The 21,391-nt window shown below is 39.1% G+C and overlaps 8 protein-coding genes across 8 annotated transcripts in view; 1 reads left to right on the forward strand and 7 right to left on the reverse strand.

Annotated features, from left to right (window-relative positions):
* aox5 (aldehyde oxidase 5) overlaps positions 1 to 21,391 on the forward strand; it is a gene marked incomplete at its 5' end in the record, with an annotated part of 67,859 nt that overhangs the window by 9,102 nt on the left and 37,366 nt on the right. Inside the window, 2 exons of the mRNA XM_084116875.1 lie at positions 36 to 125; positions 222 to 391. Coding sequence (XP_083973001.1) covers positions 36 to 125; positions 222 to 391 — 260 coding nt within the window. The remainder of the gene's footprint in view (positions 1 to 35; positions 126 to 221; positions 392 to 21,391) is intronic.
* LOC311084680 (hatching enzyme 1.2-like) lies at positions 444 to 1,912 on the reverse strand. The gene is made up of 5 exons (XM_084116876.1): positions 1,795 to 1,912; positions 1,629 to 1,707; positions 1,361 to 1,501; positions 1,162 to 1,279; positions 444 to 1,043 (listed from the first exon to the last, which is right to left on the reverse strand). The coding sequence occupies exons 1-5, from the start codon at positions 1,861 to 1,863 to the stop codon at positions 647 to 649; spliced, it is 804 nt and encodes a 267-aa protein (XP_083973002.1). The 5' UTR covers positions 1,864 to 1,912; the 3' UTR covers positions 444 to 646.
* Positions 3,807 to 5,225, reverse strand: LOC311084683 (hatching enzyme 1.2-like). The gene is made up of 5 exons (XM_084116879.1): positions 5,019 to 5,225; positions 4,858 to 4,930; positions 4,606 to 4,746; positions 4,408 to 4,525; positions 3,807 to 4,317 (listed from the first exon to the last, which is right to left on the reverse strand). Exons 1-5 carry the CDS (start codon positions 5,085 to 5,087, stop codon positions 3,927 to 3,929), a joined length of 792 nt encoding a protein of 263 aa, XP_083973005.1. The 5' UTR covers positions 5,088 to 5,225; the 3' UTR covers positions 3,807 to 3,926.
* On the reverse strand, positions 6,532 to 8,323 carry LOC311084686 (hatching enzyme 1.2-like; the record flags this gene model as incomplete). The annotated part of the gene is made up of 5 exons (XM_084116884.1): positions 6,532 to 7,553; positions 7,644 to 7,761; positions 7,842 to 7,982; positions 8,094 to 8,166; positions 8,255 to 8,323. 5 exons carry the CDS (start codon positions 8,321 to 8,323, stop codon positions 7,163 to 7,165), a joined length of 792 nt encoding a protein of 263 aa, XP_083973010.1. The 3' UTR covers positions 6,532 to 7,162.
* Positions 9,725 to 11,559, reverse strand: LOC311084688 (hatching enzyme 1.2-like; the record flags this gene model as incomplete). The annotated part of the gene is made up of 5 exons (XM_084116886.1): positions 9,725 to 10,789; positions 10,880 to 10,997; positions 11,078 to 11,218; positions 11,330 to 11,402; positions 11,491 to 11,559. 5 exons carry the CDS (start codon positions 11,557 to 11,559, stop codon positions 10,399 to 10,401), a joined length of 792 nt encoding a protein of 263 aa, XP_083973012.1. The 3' UTR covers positions 9,725 to 10,398.
* Positions 13,004 to 14,795, reverse strand: LOC311084687 (hatching enzyme 1.2-like; the record flags this gene model as incomplete). The annotated part of the gene is made up of 5 exons (XM_084116885.1): positions 13,004 to 14,025; positions 14,116 to 14,233; positions 14,314 to 14,454; positions 14,566 to 14,638; positions 14,727 to 14,795. 5 exons carry the CDS (start codon positions 14,793 to 14,795, stop codon positions 13,635 to 13,637), a joined length of 792 nt encoding a protein of 263 aa, XP_083973011.1. The 3' UTR covers positions 13,004 to 13,634.
* Positions 16,197 to 18,031, reverse strand: LOC311084689 (hatching enzyme 1.2-like; the record flags this gene model as incomplete). The annotated part of the gene is made up of 5 exons (XM_084116887.1): positions 16,197 to 17,261; positions 17,352 to 17,469; positions 17,550 to 17,690; positions 17,802 to 17,874; positions 17,963 to 18,031. The coding sequence occupies 5 exons, from the start codon at positions 18,029 to 18,031 to the stop codon at positions 16,871 to 16,873; spliced, it is 792 nt and encodes a 263-aa protein (XP_083973013.1). The 3' UTR covers positions 16,197 to 16,870.
* On the reverse strand, positions 19,765 to 21,267 carry LOC311084693 (hatching enzyme 1.2-like; the record flags this gene model as incomplete). The annotated part of the gene is made up of 5 exons (XM_084116891.1): positions 19,765 to 20,497; positions 20,588 to 20,705; positions 20,786 to 20,926; positions 21,038 to 21,110; positions 21,199 to 21,267. 5 exons carry the CDS (start codon positions 21,265 to 21,267, stop codon positions 20,107 to 20,109), a joined length of 792 nt encoding a protein of 263 aa, XP_083973017.1. The 3' UTR covers positions 19,765 to 20,106.

Genomic DNA, 21,391 nt, shown 5'->3' on the forward strand with positions numbered 1-21,391 from the left:
ATTTACTTAATTCATGCTTATTTTTTTCCCTAAAGGAGGTTTCTGTGAATGATTTGCCATTGGAGTATCTCAGTGCTCTAAAGCCCTTCAAAAATGAGGTACCACAAGGAAACCACTCTTTTCAGGTGAGCAGACCCGAGTCAAGCTTGAGTTGTCATAACAAAACTGTCAAGTCTGTCTGATAACAAAAACGTTCTCATTACATTACAATTAAATTACAGCTTGTACCAGAGACTCAGTCTTCTAGTGACCCAGTGGGACGCCCCAATGTACACCAGGCCGCCCTTCAACAGGCTACAGGAGAAGCTGTGTATTATGATGACATCCCATCTGTTAAAGGAGAACTCTTCGTTTCCATGGTAACCAGCACCAGGGCTCATGCAAAGATCATGTAAGTGGAAGGAAATTCATTTATGAAATAATACATTTAAAAACAAAATTTTGATCAGTTTGATTAATTTTATTTTTTCTGACACAATCACACATTTCAGAAATTGAACACCACCACAAGACAAAATATCACCTCGTAATTAGCTTTATTTTCCCGAATAAGATCAAAAATGTTGACAGTTTAAAACCATCAAAAGACAAAGACCATCACCTCATTACATTATTCACCTGTGTATGGATAAACCATATTAAATGATCAAACAACACATCCGTATAGCTTGTTGATCCTCAGGATGTCGATGTTAGACATATCCTGCCTCTGTCCGATTGCCACCGTCGCATCAGGAATGGGAGTGATGGTTTCCTTCCCGGTCTGGTTAGTGAAGGCTGTTCTTCCATAATGCATGATGGAGCCGTAGTCATATGTGGTGTTTTGATTGTTAGTGTTCTGCATTTGGAAGTTGGAGGCCTTATCGGTAGGGATGTACTCCCAGTTGATTCGGACATACTGATCACGATCGCTCCTGGTTTGCTCGTGGTAGAAGCCCAGAGCGTGATTGAGCTCATGTTGTATGATGCCATGATACACACAACCAGTTCTTTTGAGGGAGACCACCTGTTTGCCACCAATTCTACCAAGATAAGAGTAGCAACTGAGAGAAAAAGAGAATTTTATATCATCAATCTGTGTTAAAAATCTTACTCATTGTAAAAGAGTTTCTGCTAAGGCCAGTTACATGTTTTTCGTTTGTATTGTATGAGTATCCTCACCCATCTTTGCTCTCAATACTGATGTAGTCGGTCTGAGATGATCTGCGCACAAAGCGGATGCAGGTTTTGTTGTGAAAGGTGGACATGGCGTTCTGAATAACTGAGATGTCACTAGAGGCTGCAAAGAAAAAGTACCACAGGTTTTTAAATATGATTTACACACATACATATGCTAAATGAATGAAGGAATTTCACTTACAGTATTCACTGCTCACTATGTAAGGGACCTCCACTAGGTTGCTAGAGTTTTTCTTCCAGAAACAGTTGTTAGTGTAGCAGTAGAGAGCATTTTTGGTTTTGGGAAACACCATATCTCCTTCAATCAGGTGTTCAGATGATGCTGTATTTAAATAAAAAATGTTTTTATGAAATTTCTCAGAATGTGTAAATTCAGCCACATTTTATATATATTTCCCTATTTTATGAAACCCATTGTTGGCTTAACAGGAATCTACAAGATGCCTGACCATTGTTGGACTCCAAAATCTTTGTTGTGATGTCCACATTTCCAGGTATGGGTGAGAACCCATTGTGATGGTCAGGCTTCTGATTATGAAAAAAAGAAAAGTTAAATATTACTCTTGTTAGGAAAGTTCATCATTGAGTGCATTGAGAGACTAGAAAAAGTCTTACCCTGACAGGAGACATCTGGGAGATGCCAAAGAGAATCAGCAGAATAGAGAGGGAGGCTGTTGGGTCCATGTTGTCTCAGTGTAGAGATGTTTAGGATGCTCCTGGACTGAAATTTGGTGTCTGCAAGCTGTTGAACCTTAACTTTATATTCACCTGTGCTGGTGGGTCAACCAGGGGTTGAGCCTTAGTGCCCAAAGGGAGGTAACTAACTCATCTGTTAATCCAAAACCTTGCACAACCAGATAATTTACAGATTGTTTTGCTAATCCACTGAAATAAAAAAATGCAATTACTGGATTGTATTAAGAGCCCCAAAACTGCATTATACAGGGAGTGTCCCAAACACTTTAAATGGTTTCTTAAGACAGAAAACATTTGTGTCAACATAAATTGTGGAGCAGAGGTCATAGTCAAGCTCATCATGATTTAGAATTTTCTTTACAATTCATTTAAGTGCATTTCATTTCACAGGACCAACTGCACCAAATATTTCTTTAGTCCTAACCACTTTAATGTCTTTTCCAGGCAAGGAGTACAGTAGCTGAATTCTTGGTAAATTTTCACTATAGTATCGAACGAGTATGATGGGCATTTTAAGTCTAGAGACCGTGTCTTGCTCATCAGTACGTGCAGAGAGTGACAAAGTCAGCCCACTCCAAGAATTATATTTTAAAAACTTCATAATACCGTTAAAATGAAAATATATCTGATTTAGTGGAATGCAGTTGCACTTGTTATTTGTGGCAAAATAACAGAATTTGGGTGTTGACCAAGAGTAGGCGAGGATTTGCTCTTCCCTGGAGCTTAAATGTGCGTCTGTCATAAGCTTGTCCTTTGTTATGTCAATCAACGTACACTTTTTCAACCTAACATGTGTCATTGCATCCAAACTATGTTATGGGACTTAGGAAAGGCTAAGAAAAATGGTATCTTTTGATAATTTAAGAAATGATTTCATTTTAAAGATAAAAACATCCACATTTTACTGTTTGTTCAGAATTTTTATTATCTTGATTTTTTCCCCTACTCAGCCACATATTACAGAAATTCAACTCAATTAAAAGACAAAGACCATCACCCCATTATTCATTAACGGGAACGTATACATTAGATTATCTGACACACACGCATATATATATATATATATATATATATATATATATAACAATTAGGTCCGGTCGAACAATTTATGAATTAAATTAATTCAATTCTGATTGGATTCTGTTGGTAATTGGCACTTACCTAAAGCTAAAAGAAGTTTTGTGCCTCTAACAAGTGCTTTCGACCTTCTTTTTGATCTGAATGGTATATGCGGAAAACACTTGAGGTTTGCCACAGACTTGTTTCACCACCTTGAATGCAACTGAATGCTTCTTCAAGAGCCTACGGAAATACTACGGAAATATTTATGTACATATTTACAGCTGGTCTATTATTTTTCTGGACCTTTTTACAGAAGGTAAAAATTGCCGTAATCTTTACGGACATTGTCTGTAATAATTACTGAGATGAGATGGCACATTCGGACGGGACTAATATCACTAAGAAACTCTGGTAATAATTACTTTAGCCCACTTCTCCATATAAAACTAATCCCATCCGAATAGGGCTTTTATCTACAAGATGCCTCACCATTGTTGGTGTCTAAAGAGCGACTCCAGAAGAGGGTCTTGGCACAATAAAGGTCTTTAAAATTGAGGTATCAGACAAAAAACCTTTCTTTTCAGCTGTGAACATATGATTACACCAGAACTAAATCTCAAAAATCTTTCCAAAATCTACATTATAGCATTTTGCCAAAAAATAAATAAAAAATTGTTGAAATGTATAAATCATATACTGTGCCCAGTCCTCCAGTTCTCCAAAGGTTAAACCAGGTGGCTTTAATTAGGCTGCAGGAGAAGCTTAATAATATGACACCTTTAATGCTTCCATCAAGCACTTTCTTAAACTTGACATTGAATCGCAAATAAAGTATGAGTTTGTCTTGCAGTGTAGCTTTATTTTTCCCAACCCAACACAATCACACATTTCAGAAATCCAACACCATTAAAATACAGAAACATAATCTCATTACATTATTCATCTACAGACACATGGACTATATAAAAGGATGTGTGCAAGCCTCATCATCAGCATCCATACAGCTTCTGAATCCTCAGAACGTCAATTTTGGACAATCCCTGCCTCTGTCCGATTTCCACAGTCGCATCAGGAATGGGAGTGATGGTTTCCAGCCAGGGCTGAATGGCGAAGGCAGTTCTTCCATAGTGCATGATGGAGCCGTAGTCGTATGGAGTGTTTTGGTTGTTGGTGTTCTGTTTCTCGAAGTTGTAGGCCATAACAGGAGAGATGTTCTCAAAGTTGATTCTGACATACTTGTCACGATCGCTCCTGGTTTGCTCGTGGTAAAAGCCCAGGGCATGATTGAGCTCATGTTGTACGATGCCATTGTAAATACAGCCGTCCCTTTTGAGGGAGACCACCTGTTTGCCACCAGTTCTACCTAGAGCAGAGAAGCACCTGAGAGGAGACAGTAAATAAAGGGATTAAATACTGATCTGTTAAAGGTCTGTTAAATGTTTCTTGTTGGTATAGTATGATTGTTCTTACCCATCTTTGTTCTCAATACTGATGTAGTCGGTCTGAGATGATTTGGCCACAAAGCGGATGCAGGTTTTGGCGTGAAAGACCGACATGGCGCTCGCAATCACTGATTTGTCCGAATTGGCTGCAAAAAGGGTCCACAGGTTTAAAATGGCATCTAAATGAATCATAGATATGTTCAATGCATGAAGGAGATTCACGTACAGAATTCACTGCTCACTATGTAAGGGATCTCCACTATGTTGTTAGAGTTTTTCTTCCAGAAACAGTTGTTGTTGAGGCAGTAGAGAGCATTTCTGGTTTTGGGAAACAGCATATCTCCTTCAATCAAGAGCTCAGAAGATCCTGTATTTGAAGAGCAATATATTGATGAAATAATGCAATATATTCATAAATCCCAATCATTTTTTTTAAGAAATGTGACCCATTGCTGGCTTTATCTACAAGACGCTTCACCATTGTTGGTTTCTAAAATCCTTGTAGTGATGTCCACAGGTTCAGGCTCTGATACAAACACACCATCAAACATCTGCTCCTGGTGGTAGAAACAGAGATGTTTAAAACGACTCATTTAAGGACTGTTAACCGTTTAAGGGAGAGACTAGAAAGGACCTTACCATGAGAGGAGACGCCTGGGCGACGCCAAAAAGCAGCAGCAGAATGGAGAGGGAGGCTCTTGTGTCCATGTTGCCTCAGTGTGTGGAGATGTTCAGGATGCTCCTGTGCTGCGATTTGATGCCTGTGAGCTATTCTGTCTGGACTTTATATTCACCCGAGTAGGTGGGTCTACTGGAGGATTATGCGTAGGGTCTTAGTGTCCAGAGTCTAAAGTGTGTGCCTACAGGGAGGAAACTCTGACCTCGCCTGTTGGTCCAAAACTTGACACAATCATAACATATACCTCAGTTTGTTTAACTAATTCACTAAAATGGACACGCTGTAGCTTTTGGACTTTACCACGTGCCCTAAGACAGTGATGTACAGGGATGGTCCACAATACCTTACATGTACTCTGTAGGTTGATTACAAATAAATCCTTGTATGTGAAAACATCTGAATTTACTATAGAGATTAGTAAACGACCCCAAAAATATTAGCAAGATGGACATAGTTATTTAATAGAAAAGAATTTGCTTATAGCTAAACTGTAAGCTTTTGATTTAACAGGAAAAATAGGACAGTTACTGTGAATTGCTACAATATTTTCAGGAGAAATGTAGTATTTCATAGCACTACACCTCTTCTTAAATGACATAATTGTTTTGTTACTGAAAAGCAAAATGATTTCAAACAGTGTCAAAACCACCTTGCTGATTAGTAAAGTAGTTTAATCGTTTAACTATGCATAACAATGCTACTGCATTTTACACATTAAACTGTACACCACTACTAGTTAAAGAGAAGTCACATTTCAACTCTTTGAGATTTAAAGTTTTGATCAAAAAAGTTCCGAATTCGATTTTACAGAAGTTGTGTATTTTATTTTGTAGTCCAGATGTTACAATCAGTTTTTGCAATACAGCAGAAAAATTGCTCTAATTTTATTTTGATCTTAACATCACAGACTTCTGAGATTCAGAATGAGTTCTGAATCTCATTTACGTAGAGATTCTGGGGGAAAAATGTTTTCTGGTAACTGCTCTTACATTGAGTGATTTTGTTCACCTACAATGCCAGAGCGTTCCCGTCTGTCGTGTAACGTACGTGTTCAAAAGTCCCGCTCTTATCATTTTGTTATCCCCCAGCAAACAGTAACATCGTGTATGGTATCATTAAGCTGCTTGTTCATTTGTCACCTCCATGGATAGGAAGTAGATCCCTGATCTTGATATCATTCTTGTTTGTAGCGATTGTTATTTTCTTGTATCTTTGTCAATATGCATTTTTTTTAACTGTTCTTCCTCCAGTCAAATAGTTCCACGATAACTAACATCATCACTGCAACACACACCCGACACAGCATCGGCTCTGGCTGTTTTCACACTGATATTTTCCACGATTTATCCCAGTAATATTACTAGGGTCTTGTATGAGTGCCGAATTTTCCAGCATTCTGGCTCTGGCTTGTATTCACATAGAATGCTCCCCGACAATTTTCTGGAACCAAAGTTCATTGTGAACGCAGCCCTTATTTGCACCAAAACTTCACGCCATGTGTAGAACTGCATCTTTGGCTGACATTGTGCTTCAGGTGATCAGATTTATGTCTGCTTGGGACTTTCTCAATCTTTGGCAACTTTGAAAGTTGAATTTATTTTACTAGAGGATGCAAGAGCGACTGACTCCAGAAGAGGGTCTCGGCACAATAAAGGTCTTTAAAATTGAGGTATCAAACGGGAAAACTCCCTTTTCAGCTGTGAACATATGATTACACCAGAACTAAATCTCAAAAATCTTTCCAAAATCTACATTATAGCATTTTGCCAAAAAAAATTAAAAAAAAATTGTTGAAATGTATAAATCATATACTGTGCCCAGTCCTCCAGTTCTCCTAAGGTTAAACCAGGTGGCTTTAATTAGGCTGCAGGAGAAGCTTAATAATATGACACCTTTAATGCTACCATCAAGCACTTTCTTAAACTTGACATTGAATCGCAAATAAAGTATGAGTTTGTCTTGCAGTGTAGCTTTATTTTTCCCAACCCAACACAATCACACATTTCAGAAATCCAACACCATTAAAATACAGAAACATAATCTTATTACATTATTCATCTACAGACACATGGACTATATGAAATGATGTGTGCAAGCCTCATCATCAGCATCCATACAGCTTCTGAATCCTCAGAACGTCAATTTTGGACAATCCCTGCCTCTGTCCGATTTCCACAGTCGCATCAGGAATGGGAGTGATGGTTTCCAGCCAGGGCTGAATGGCGAAGGCAGTTCTTCCATAGTGCATGATGGAGCCGTAGTCGTATGGAGTGTTTTGGTTGTTGGTGTTCTGTTTCTCGAAGTTGTAGGCCATATTAGGAAAGATGTTCTCAAAGTTGATTCTGACATACTTGTCACGATCGCTCCTGGTTTGCTCGTGGTAAAAGCCCAGGGCATGATTGAGCTCATGTTGTACGATGCCATTGTAAATACAGCCGTCCCTTTTGAGGGAGACCACCTGTTTGCCACCAGTTCTACCTAAAGCAGAGAAGCACCTGAGAGGAGAGAGTAAATAAAGGGGTTAAATATTGATCTGTTAAAGGTCTGTTAAATGTTTCTTGTTGGTATAGTATGATTGTTCTTACCCATCTTTGTTCTCAATACTGATGTAGTCGGTCTGAGATGATTTGGCCACAAAGCGGATGCAGGTTTTGGCGTGAAAGACCGACATGGCGCTCGCAATCACTGATTTGTCCGAATTGGCTGCAAAAAGGGTCCACAGGTTTAAAATGGCATCTAAATGAATCATAGACATGTTCAATGAATGAAGGAGATTCACGTACAGAATTCACTGCTCACTATGTAAGGGATCTCCACTATGTTGTTAGAGTTTTTCTTCCAGAAACAGTTGTTGTTGAGGCAGTAGAGAGCATTTCTGGTTTTGGGAAACAGCATATCTCCTTCAATCAAGAGCTCAGAAGATCCTGTATTTGAAGAGCAATATATTGATGAAATAATGCAATATATTCATAAATCCCAATCACTTTTTTTAAGAAATGTGACCCATTGCTGGCTTTATCTACAAGACGCTTCACCATTGTTGGTTTCTAAAATCCTTGTAGTGATGTCCACAGGTTCAGGCTCTGATACAAACACACCATCAAACATCTGCTCCTGGTGGTAGAAACAGAGATGTTTAAAATGACTCATTTAAGGACTGTTAACCGTTTAAGGGAGAGACTAGAAAGGACCTTACCATGAGAGGAGACCCCTGGGCGACACCAAAAAGCAGCAGCAGAATGGAGAGGGAGGCTCTTGTGTCCATGTTGCCTCAGTGTGTGGAGATGTTCAGGATGCTCCTGTGCTGCGATTTGATGCCTGTGAGCTATTCTGTCTGGACTTTATATTCACCCGAGTAGGTGGGTCTACTGGAGGATTATGCGTAGGGTCTTAGTGTCCAGAGTCTAAAGTGTGTGCCTACAGGGAGGAAACTCTGACCTCGCCTGTTGGTCCAAAACTTGACACAATCATAACATATACCTCAGTTTGTTTAACTAATTCACTAAAATGGACACGCTGTAGCTTTTGGACTTTACCACGTGCCCTAAGACAGTGATGTACAGGGATGGTCCACAATACCTTACATGTACTCTGTAGGTTGATTACAAATAAATCCTTGTATGTGAAAACATCTGAATTTACTATAGAGATTAGTAAACGACCCCAAAAATATTAGCAAGATGGACATAGTTATTTAATAGAAAAGAATTTGCTTATAGCTAAACTGTAAGCTTTTGATTTAACAGGAAAAATAGGACAGTTACTGTGAATTGCTACAATATTTTCAGGAGAAATGTAGTATTTCATAGCACTACACCTCTTCTTAAATGACATAATTGTTTTGTTACTGAAAAGCAAAATGATTTCAAACAGTGTCAAAACCACCTTGCTGATTAGTAAAGTAGTTTAATCGTTTAACTATGCATAACAATGCTACTGCATTTTACACATTAAACTGTACACCACTACTAGTTAAAGAGAAGTCACATTTCAACTCTTTGAGATTTAAAGTTTTGATCAAAAAAGTTCCGAATTCGATTTTACAGAAGTTGTGTATTTTATTTTGTAGTCCAGATGTTACAATCAGTTTTTGCAATACAGCAGAAAAATTGCTCTAATTTTATTTTGATCTTAACATCACAGACTTCTGAGATTCAGAATGAGTTCTGAATCTCATTTACGTAGAGATTCTGGGGGAAAAATGTTTTCTGGTAACTGCTCTTACATTGAGTGATTTTGTTCACCTACAATGCCAGAGCGTTCCCGTCTGTCGTGTAACGTACGTGTTCAAAAGTCCCGCTCTTATCATTTTGTTATCCCCCAGCAAACAGTAACATCGTGTATGGTATCATTAAGCTGCTTGTTCATTTGTCACCTCCATGGATAGGAAGTAGATCCCTGATCTTGATATCATTCTTGTTTGTAGCGATTGTTATTTTCTTGTATCTTTGTCAATATGCATTTTTTTTAACTGTTCTTCCTCCAGTCAAATAGTTCCACGATAACTAACATCATCACTGCAACACACACCCGACACAGCATCGGCTCTGGCTGTTTTCACACTGATATTTTCCACGATTTATCCCAGTAATATTACTAGGGTCTTGTATGAGTGCCGAATTTTCCAGCATTCTGGCTCTGGCTTGTATTCACATAGAATGCTCCCCGACAATTTTCTGGAACCAAAGTTCATTGTGAACGCAGCCCTTATTTGCACCAAAACTTCACGCCATGTGTAGAACTGCATCTTTGGCTGACATTGTGCTTCAGGTGATCAGATTTATGTCTGCTTGGGACTTTCTCAATCTTTGGCAACTTTGAAAGTTGAATTTATTTTACTAGAGGATGCAAGAGCGACTGACTCCAGAAGAGGGTCTCGGCACAATAAAGGTCTTTAAAATTGAGGTATCAAACGGGAAAGCTCCCTTTTCAGCTGTGAACATATGATTACACCAGAACTAAATCTCAAAAATCTTTCCAAAATATACATTATAGCATTTTGCCAAAAAAAATTAAAAAAAAATTGTTGAAATGTATAAATCATATACTGTGCCCAGTCCTCCAGTTCTCCTAAGGTTAAACCAGGTGGCTTTAATTAGGCTGCAGGAGAAGCTTAATAATATGACACCTTTAATGCTACCATCAAGCACTTTCTTAAACTTGACATTGAATCGCAAATAAAGTATGAGTTTGTCTTGCAGTGTAGCTTTATTTTTCCCAACCCAACACAATCACACATTTCAGAAATCCAACACCATTAAAATACAGAAACATAATCTTATTACATTATTCATCTACAGACACATGGACTATATGAAATGATGTGTGCAAGCCTCATCATCAGCATCCATACAGCTTCTGAATCCTCAGAACGTCAATTTTGGACAATCCCTGCCTCTGTCCGATTTCCACAGTCGCATCAGGAATGGGAGTGATGGTTTCCAGCCAGGGCTGAATGGCGAAGGCAGTTCTTCCATAGTGCATGATGGAGCCGTAGTCGTATGGAGTGTTTTGGTTGTTGGTGTTCTGTTTCTCGAAGTTGTAGGCCATATTAGGAAAGATGTTCTCAAAGTTGATTCTGACATACTTGTCACGATCGCTCCTGGTTTGCTCGTGGTAAAAGCCCAGGGCATGATTGAGCTCATGTTGTACGATGCCATTGTAAATACAGCCGTCCCTTTTGAGGGAGACCACCTGTTTGCCACCAGTTCTACCTAAAGCAGAGAAGCACCTGAGAGGAGAGAGTAAATAAAGGGGTTAAATATTGATCTGTTAAAGGTCTGTTAAATGTTTCTTGTTGGTATAGTATGATTGTTCTTACCCATCTTTGTTCTCAATACTGATGTAGTCGGTCTGAGATGATTTGGCCACAAAGCGGATGCAGGTTTTGGCGTGAAAGACCGACATGGCGCTCGCAATCACTGATTTGTCCGAATTGGCTGCAAAAAGGGTCCACAGGTTTAAAATGGCATCTAAATGAATCATAGACATGTTCAATGAATGAAGGAGATTCACGTACAGAATTCACTGCTCACTATGTAAGGGATCTCCACTATGTTGTTAGAGTTTTTCTTCCAGAAACAGTTGTTGTTGAGGCAGTAGAGAGCATTTCTGGTTTTGGGAAACAGCATATCTCCTTCAATCAAGAGCTCAGAAGATCCTGTATTTGAAGAGCAATATATTGATGAAATAATGCAATATATTCATAAATCCCAATCACTTTTTTTAAGAAATGTGACCCATTGCTGGCTTTATCTACAAGACGCTTCACCATTGTTGGTTTCTAAAATCCTTGTAGTGATGTCCACAGGTTCAGGCTCTGATACAAACACACCATCAAACATCTGCTCCTGGTGGTAGAAACAGAGATGTTTAAAATGACTCATTTAAGGACTGTTAACCGTTTAAGGGAGAGACTAGAAAGGACCTTACCATGAGAGGAGACCCCTGGGCGACACCAAAAAGCAGCAGCAGAATGGAGAGGGAGGCTCTTGTGTCCATGTTGCCTCAGTGTGTGGAGATGTTCAGGATGCTCCTGTGCTGCGATTTGATGCCTGTGAGCTATTCTGTCTGGACTTTATATTCACCCGAGTAGGTGGGTCTACTGGAGGATTATGCGTAGGGTCTTAGTGTCCAGAGTCTAAAGTGTGTGCCTACAGGGAGGAAACTCTGACCTCGCCTGTTGGTCCAAAACTTGACACAATCATAACATATACCTCAGTTTGTTTAACTAATTCACTAAAATGGACACGCTGTAGCTTTTGGACTTTACCACGTGCCCTAAGACAGTGATGTACAGGGATGGTCCACAATACCTTACATGTACTCTGTAGGTTGATTACAAATAAATCCTTGTATGTGAAAACATCTGAATTTACTATAGAGATTAGTAAACGACCCCAAAAATATTAGCAAGATGGACATAGTTATTTAATAGAAAAGAATTTGCTTATAGCTAAACTGTAAGCTTTTGATTTAACAGGAAAAATAGGACAGTTACTGTGAATTGCTACAATATTTTCAGGAGAAATGTAGTATTTCATAGCACTACACCTCTTCTTAAATGACATAATTGTTTTGTTACTGAAAAGCAAAATGATTTCAAACAGTGTCAAAACCACCTTGCTGATTAGTAAAGTAGTTTAATCGTTTAACTATGCATAACAATGCTACTGCATTTTACACATTAAACTGTACACCACTACTAGTTAAAGAGAAGTCACATTTCAACTCTTTGAGATTTAAAGTTTTGATCAAAAAAGTTCCGAATTCGATTTTACAGAAGTTGTGTATTTTATTTTGTAGTCCAGATGTTACAATCAGTTTTTGCAATACAGCAGAAAAATTGCTCTAATTTTATTTTGATCTTAACATCACAGACTTCTGAGATTCAGAATGAGTTCTGAATCTCATTTACGTAGAGATTCTGGGGGAAAAATGTTTTCTGGTAACTGCTCTTACATTGAGTGATTTTGTTCACCTACAATGCCAGAGCGTTCCCGTCTGTCGTGTAACGTACGTGTTCAAAAGTCCCGCTCTTATCATTTTGTTATCCCCCAGCAAACAGTAACATCGTGTATGGTATCATTAAGCTGCTTGTTCATTTGTCACCTCCATGGATAGGAAGTAGATCCCTGATCTTGATATCATTCTTGTTTGTAGCGATTGTTATTTTCTTGTATCTTTGTCAATATGCATTTTTTTTAACTGTTCTTCCTCCAGTCAAATAGTTCCACGATAACTAACATCATCACTGCAACACACACCCGACACAGCATCGGCTCTGGCTGTTTTCACACTGATATTTTCCACGATTTATCCCAGTAATATTACTAGGGTCTTGTATGAGTGCCGAATTTTCCAGCATTCTGGCTCTGGCTTGTATTCACATAGAATGCTCCCCGACAATTTTCTGGAACCAAAGTTCATTGTGAACGCAGCCCTTATTTGCACCAAAACTTCACGCCATGTGTAGAACTGCATCTTTGGCTGACATTGTGCTTCAGGTGATCAGATTTATGTCTGCTTGGGACTTTCTCAATCTTTGGCAACTTTGAAAGTTGAATTTATTTTACTAGAGGATGCAAGAGCGACTGACTCCAGAAGAGGGTCTCGGCACAATAAAGGTCTTTAAAATTGAGGTATCAAACGGGAAAACTCCCTTTTCAGCTGTGAACATATGATTACACCAGAACTAAATCTCAAAAATCTTTCCAAAATCTACATTATAGCATTTTGCCAAAAAAAATTAAAAAAAAATTGTTGAAATGTATAAATCATATACTGTGCCCAGTCCTCCAGTTCTCCTAAGGTTAAACCAGGTGGCTTTAATTAGGCTGCAGGAGAAGCTTAATAATATGACACCTTTAATGCTACCATCAAGCACTTTCTTAAACTTGACATTGAATCGCAAATAAAGTATGAGTTTGTCTTGCAGTGTAGCTTTATTTTTCCCAACCCAACACAATCACACATTTCAGAAATCCAACACCATTAAAATACAGAAACATAATCTTATTACATTATTCATCTACAGACACATGGACTATATGAAATGATGTGTGCAAGCCTCATCATCAGCATCCATACAGCTTCTGAATCCTCAGAACGTCAATTTTGGACAATCCCTGCCTCTGTCCGATTTCCACAGTCGCATCAGGAATGGGAGTGATGGTTTCCAGCCAGGGCTGAATGGCGAAGGCAGTTCTTCCATAGTGCATGATGGAGCCGTAGTCGTATGGAGTGTTTTGGTTGTTGGTGTTCTGTTTCTCGAAGTTGTAGGCCATATTAGGAAAGATGTTCTCAAAGTTGATTCTGACATACTTGTCACGATCGCTCCTGGTTTGCTCGTGGTAAAAGCCCAGGGCATGATTGAGCTCATGTTGTACGATGCCATTGTAAATACAGCCGTCCCTTTTGAGGGAGACCACCTGTTTGCCACCAGTTCTACCTAAAGCAGAGAAGCACCTGAGAGGAGAGAGTAAATAAAGGGGTTAAATATTGATCTGTTAAAGGTCTGTTAAATGTTTCTTGTTGGTATAGTATGATTGTTCTTACCCATCTTTGTTCTCAATACTGATGTAGTCGGTCTGAGATGATTTGGCCACAAAGCGGATGCAGGTTTTGGCGTGAAAGACCGACATGGCGCTCGCAATCACTGATTTGTCCGAATTGGCTGCAAAAAGGGTCCACAGGTTTAAAATGGCATCTAAATGAATCATAGACATGTTCAATGAATGAAGGAGATTCACGTACAGAATTCACTGCTCACTATGTAAGGGATCTCCACTATGTTGTTAGAGTTTTTCTTCCAGAAACAGTTGTTGTTGAGGCAGTAGAGAGCATTTCTGGTTTTGGGAAACAGCATATCTCCTTCAATCAAGAGCTCAGAAGATCCTGTATTTGAAGAGCAATATATTGATGAAATAATGCAATATATTCATAAATCCCAATCACTTTTTTTAAGAAATGTGACCCATTGCTGGCTTTATCTACAAGACGCTTCACCATTGTTGGTTTCTAAAATCCTTGTAGTGATGTCCACAGGTTCAGGCTCTGATACAAACACACCATCAAACATCTGCTCCTGGTGGTAGAAACAGAGATGTTTAAAATGACTCATTTAAGGACTGTTAACCGTTTAAGGGAGAGACTAGAAAGGACCTTACCATGAGAGGAGACCCCTGGGCGACACCAAAAAGCAGCAGCAGAATGGAGAGGGAGGCTCTTGTGTCCATGTTGCCTCAGTGTGTGGAGATGTTCAGGATGCTCCTGTGCTGCGATTTGATGCCTGTGAGCTATTCTGTCTGGACTTTATATTCACCCGAGTAGGTGGGTCTACTGGAGGATTATGCGTAGGGTCTTAGTGTCCAGAGTCTAAAGTGTGTGCCTACAGGGAGGAAACTCTGACCTCGCCTGTTGGTCCAAAACTTGACACAATCATAACATATACCTCAGTTTGTTTAACTAATTCACTAAAATGGACACGCTGTAGCTTTTGGACTTTACCACGTGCCCTAAGACAGTGATGTACAGGGATGGTCCACAATACCTTACATGTACTCTGTAGGTTGATTACAAATAAATCCTTGTATGTGAAAACATCTGAATTTACTATAGAGATTAGTAAACGACCCCAAAAATATTAGCAAGATGGACATAGTTATTTAATAGAAAAGAATTTGCTTATAGCTAAACTGTAAGCTTTTGATTTAACAGGAAAAATAGGACAGTTACTGTGAATTGCTACAATATTTTCAGGAGAAATGTAGTATTTCATAGCACTACACCTCTTCTTAAATGACATAATTGTTTTGTTACTGAAAAGCAAAATGATTTCAAACAGTGTCAAAACCACCTTGCTGATTAGTAAAGTAGTTTAATCGTTTAACTATGCATAACAATGCTACTGCATTTTACACATTAAACTGTACACCACTACTAGTTAAAGAGAAGTCACATTTCAACTCTTTGAGATTTAAAGTTTTGATCAAAAAAGTTCCGAATTCGATTTTACAGAAGTTGTGTATTTTATTTTGTAGTCCAGATGTTACAATCAGTTTTTGCAATACAGCAGAAAAATTGCTCTAATTTTATTTTGATCTTAACATCACAGACTTCTGAGATTCAGAATGAGTTCTGAATCTCATTTACGTAGAGATTCTGGGGGAAAAATGTTTTCTGGTAACTGCTCTTACATTGAGTGATTTTGTTCACCTACAATGCCAGAGCGTTCCCGTCTGTCGTGTAACGTACGTGTTCAAAAGTCCCGCTCTTATCATTTTGTTATCCCCCAGCAAACAGTAACATCGTGTATGGTATCATTAAGCTGCTTGTTCATTTGTCACCTCCATGGATAGGAAGTAGATCCCTGATCTTGATATCATTCTTGTTTGTAGCGATTGTTATTTTCTTGTATCTTTGTCAATATGCATTTTTTTTAACTGTTCTTCCTCCAGTCAAATAGTTCCACGATAACTAACATCATCACTGCAACACACACCCGACACAGCATCGGCTCTGGCTGTTTTCACACTGATATTTTCCACGATTTATCCCAGTAATATTACTAGGGTCTTGTATGAGTGCCGAATTTTCCAGCATTCTGGCTCTGGCTTGTATTCACATAGAATGCTCCCCGACAATTTTCTGGAACCAAAGTTCATTGTGAACGCAGCCCTTATTTGCACCAAAACTTCACGCCATGTGTAGAACTGCATCTTTGGCTGACATTGTGCTTCAGGTGATCAGATTTATGTCTGCTTGGGACTTTCTCAATCTTTGGCAACTTTGAAAGTTGAATTTATTTTACTAGAGGATGCAAGAGCGACTGACTCCAGAAGAGGGTCTCGGCACAATAAAGGTCTTTAAAATTGAGGTATCAAACGGGAAAGCTCCCTTTTCAGCTGTGAACATATGATTACACCAGAACTAAATCTCAAAAATCTTTCCAAAATATACATTATAGCATTTTGCCAAAAAAAATTAAAAAAAAATTGTTGAAATGTATAAATCATATACTGTGCCCAGTCCTCCAGTTCTCCTAAGGTTAAACCAGGTGGCTTTAATTAGGCTGCAGGAGAAGCTTAATAATATGACACCTTTAATGCTACCATCAAGCACTTTCTTAAACTTGACATTGAATCGCAAATAAAGTATGAGTTTGTCTTGCAGTGTAGCTTTATTTTTCCCAACCCAACACAATCACACATTTCAGAAATCCAACACCATTAAAATACAGAAACATAATCTTATTACATTATTCATCTACAGACACATGGACTATATGAAATGATGTGTGCAAGCCTCATCATCAGCATCCATACAGCTTCTGAATCCTCAGAACGTCAATTTTGGACAATCCCTGCCTCTGTCCGATTTCCACAGTCGCATCAGGAATGGGAGTGATGGTTTCCAGCCAGGGCTGAATGGCGAAGGCAGTTCTTCCATAGTGCATGATGGAGCCGTAGTCGTATGGAGTGTTTTGGTTGTTGGTGTTCTGTTTCTCGAAGTTGTAGGCCATATTAGGAAAGATGTTCTCAAAGTTGATTCTGACATACTTGTCACGATCGCTCCTGGTTTGCTCGTGGTAAAAGCCCAGGGCATGATTGAGCTCATGTTGTACGATGCCATTGTAAATACAGCCGTCCCTTTTGAGGGAGACCACCTGTTTGCCACCAGTTCTACCTAAAGCAGAGAAGCACCTGAGAGGAGAGAGTAAATAAAGGGGTTAAATATTGATCTGTTAAAGGTCTGTTAAATGTTTCTTGTTGGTATAGTATGATTGTTCTTACCCATCTTTGTTCTCAATACTGATGTAGTCGGTCTGAGATGATTTGGCCACAAAGCGGATGCAGGTTTTGGCGTGAAAGACCGACATGGCGCTCGCAATCACTGATTTGTCCGAATTGGCTGCAAAAAGGGTCCACAGGTTTAAAATGGCATCTAAATGAATCATAGACATGTTCAATGAATGAAGGAGATTCACGTACAGAATTCACTGCTCACTATGTAAGGGATCTCCACTATGTTGTTAGAGTTTTTCTTCCAGAAACAGTTGTTGTTGAGGCAGTAGAGAGCATTTCTGGTTTTGGGAAACAGCATATCTCCTTCAATCAAGAGCTCAGAAGATCCTGTATTTGAAGAGCAATATATTGATGAAATAATGCAATATATTCATAAATCCCAATCACTTTTTTTAAGAAATGTGACCCATTGCTGGCTTTATCTACAAGACGCTTCACCATTGTTGGTTTCTAAAATCCTTGTAGTGATGTCCACAGGTTCAGGCTCTGATACAAACACACCATCAAACATCTGCTCCTGGTGGTAGAAACAGAGATGTTTAAAATGACTCATTTAAGGACTGTTAACCGTTTAAGGGAGAGACTAGAAAGGACCTTACCATGAGAGGAGACCCCTGGGCGACACCAAAAAGCAGCAGCAGAATGGAGAGGGAGGCTCTTGTGTCCATGTTGCCTCAGTGTGTGGAGATGTTCAGGATGCTCCTGTGCTGCGATTTGATGCCTGTGAGCTATTCTGTCTGGACTTTATATTCACCCGAGTAGGTGGGTCTACTGGAGGATTATGCGTAGGGTCTTAGTGTCCAGAGTCTAAAGTGTGTGCCTACAGGGAGGAAACTCTGACCTCGCCTGTTGGTCCAAAACTTGACACAATCATAACATATACCTCAGTTTGTTTAACTAATTCACTAAAATGGACACGCTGTAGCTTTTGGACTTTACCACGTGCCCTAAGACAGTGATGTACAGGGATGGTCCACAATACCTTACATGTACTCTGTAGGTTGATTACAAATAAATCCTTGTATGTGAAAACATCTGAATTTACTATAGAGATTAGTAAACGACCCCAAAAATATTAGCAAGATGGACATAGTTATTTAATAGAAAAGAATTTGCTTATAGCTAAACTGTAAGCTTTTGATTTAACAGGAAAAATAGGACAGTTACTGTGAATTGCTACAATATTTTCAGGAGAAATGTAGTATTTCATAGCACTACACCTCTTCTTAAATGACATAATTGTTTTGTTACTGAAAAGCAAAATGATTTCAAACAGTGTCAAAACCACCTTGCTGATTAGTAAAGTAGTTTAATCGTTTAACTATGCATAACAATGCTACTGCATTTTACACATTAAACTGTACACCACTACTAGTTAAAGAGAAGTCACATTTCAACTCTTTGAGATTTAAAGTTTTGATCAAAAAAGTTCCGAATTCGATTTTACAGAAGTTGTGTATTTTATTTTGTAGTCCAGATGTTACAATCAGTTTTTGCAATACAGCAGAAAAATTGCTCTAATTTTATTTTGATCTTAACATCACAGACTTCTGAGATTCAGAATGAGTTCTGAATCTCATTTACGTAGAGATTCTGGGGGAAAAATGTTTTCTGGTAACTGCTCTTACATTGAGTGATTTTGTTCACCTACAATGCCAGAGCGTTCCCGTCTGTCGTGTAACGTACGTGTTCAAAAGTCCCGCTCTTATCATTTTGTTATCCCCCAGCAAACAGTAACATCGTGTATGGTATCATTAAGCTGCTTGTTCATTTGTCACCTCCATGGATAGGAAGTAGATCCCTGATCTTGATATCATTCTTGTTTGTAGCGATTGTTATTTTCTTGTATCTTTGTCAATATGCATTTTTTTTAACTGTTCTTCCTCCAGTCAAATAGTTCCACGATAACTAACATCATCACTGCAACACACACCCGACACAGCATCGGCTCTGGCTGTTTTCACACTGATATTTTCCACGATTTATCCCAGTAATATTACTAGGGTCTTGTATGAGTGCCGAATTTTCCAGCATTCTGGCTCTGGCTTGTATTCACATAGAATGCTCCCCGACAATTTTCTGGAACCAAAGTTCATTGTGAACGCAGCCCTTATTTGCACCAAAACTTCACGCCATGTGTAGAACTGCATCTTTGGCTGACATTGTGCTTCAGGTGATCAGATTTATGTCTGCTTGGGACTTTCTCAATCTTTGGCAACTTTGAAAGTTGAATTTATTTTACTAGAGGATGCAAGAGCGACTGACTCCAGAAGAGGGTCTCGGCACAATAAAGGTCTTTAAAATTGAGGTATCAAACGGGAAAACTCCCTTTTCAGCTGTGAACATATGATTACACCAGAACTAAATCTCAAAAATCTTTCCAAAATCTACATTATAGCATTTTGCCAAAAAAATTTAAAAAAAAATTGTTGAAATGTATAAATCATATACTGTGCCCAGTCCTCCAGTTCTCCTAAGGTTAAACCAGGTGGCTTTAATTAGGCTGCAGGAGAAGCTTAATAATATGACACCTTTAATGCTACCATCAAGCACTTTCTTAAACTTGACATTGAATCGCAAATAAAGTATGAGTTTGTCTTGCAGTGTAGCTTTATTTTTCCCAACCCAACACAATCACACATTTCAGAAATCCAACACCATTAAAATACAGAAACATAATCTTATTACATTATTCATCTACAGACACATGGACTATATGAAATGATGTGTGCAAGCCTCATCATCAGCATCCATACAGCTTCTGAATCCTCAGAACGTCAATTTTGGACAATCCCTGCCTCTGTCCGATTTCCACAGTCGCATCAGGAATGGGAGTGATGGTTTCCAGCCAGGGCTGAATGGCGAAGGCAGTTCTTCCATAGTGCATGATGGAGCCGTAGTCGTATGGAGTGTTTTGGTTGTTGGTGTTCTGTTTCTCGAAGTTGTAGGCCATATTAGGAAAGATGTTCTCAAAGTTGATTCTGACATACTTGTCACGATCGCTCCTTGTTTGCTCGTGGTAAAAGCCCAGGGCATGATTGAGCTCATGTTGTACGATGCCATTGTAAATACAGCCGTCCCTTTTGAGGGAGACCACCTGTTTGCCACCAGTTCTACCTAAAGCAGAGAAGCACCTGAGAGGAGAGAGTAAATAAAGGGGTTAAATATTGATCTGTTAAAGGTCTGTTAAATGTTTCTTGTTGGTATAGTATGATTGTTCTTACCCATCTTTGTTCTCAATACTGATGTAGTCGGTCTGAGATGATTTGGCCACAAAGCGGATGCAGGTTTTGGCGTGAAAGACCGACATGGCGCTCGCAATCACTGATTTGTCCGAATTGGCTGCAAAAAGGGTCCACAGGTTTAAAATGGCATCTAAATGAATCATAGACATGTTCAATGAATGAAGGAGATTCACGTACAGAATTCACTGCTCACTATGTAAGGGATCTCCACTATGTTGTTAGAGTTTTTCTTCCAGAAACAGTTGTTGTTGAGGCAGTAGAGAGCATTTCTGGTTTTGGGAAACAGCATATCTCCTTCAATCAAGAGCTCAGAAGATCCTGTATTTGAAGAGCAATATATTGATGAAATAATGCAATATATTCATAAATCCCAATCACTTTTTTTAAGAAATGTGACCCATTGCTGGCTTTATCTACAAGACGCTTCACCATTGTTGGTTTCTAAAATCCTTGTAGTGATGTCCACAGGTTCAGGCTCTGATACAAACACACCATCAAACATCTGCTCCTGGTGGTAGAAACAGAGATGTTTAAAATGACTCATTTAAGGACTGTTAACCGTTTAAGGGAGAGACTAGAAAGGACCTTACCATGAGAGGAGACCCCTGGGCGACACCAAAAAGCAGCAGCAGAATGGAGAGGGAGGCTCTTGTGTCCATGTTGCCTCAGTGTGTGGAGATGTTCAGGATGCTCCTGTGCTGCGATTTGATGCCTGTGAGCTATTCTGTCTGGACTTTATATTCACCCGAGTAGGTGGGTCTACTGGAGGATTATGCGTAGGGT

This window comes from Abramis brama (genome assembly GCF_963993115.1).
Source record: "Abramis brama genome assembly, chromosome: 6".
In the NCBI taxonomy this organism is placed as follows: Eukaryota; Metazoa; Chordata; class Actinopteri; order Cypriniformes; family Leuciscidae; genus Abramis; species Abramis brama.

Bases quoted from the DNA above. Each gene is read 5' to 3' on its own strand.
- LOC311084680 (XM_084116876.1), bottom strand. From the start codon at position 1,863: ATGGACCCAACAGCCTCCCTCTCTATTCTGCTGATTCTCTTTGGCATC. The intron at 1,280-1,360 runs GTAAGTGAAATT...TTTTCTTTGCAG, and splicing joins CATAGTGAGCAGTGAATACT to CCTCTAGTGACATCTCAGTT. The intron at 1,044-1,161 runs GTGAGGATACTC...TTTTTCTCTCAG, and splicing joins AGTATTGAGAGCAAAGATGG to TTGCTACTCTTATCTTGGTA.
- LOC311084683 (XM_084116879.1), bottom strand. From the start codon at position 5,087: ATGGACACAAGAGCCTCCCTCTCCATTCTGCTGCTGCTTTTTGGCGTC. The intron at 4,931-5,018 runs GTAAGGTCCTTT...CACCAGGAGCAG, and splicing joins CCCAGGCGTCTCCTCTCATG to ATGTTTGATGGTGTGTTTGT. The intron at 4,747-4,857 runs GTGAAGCGTCTT...CTTCAAATACAG, and splicing joins GATTTTAGAAACCAACAATG to GATCTTCTGAGCTCTTGATT.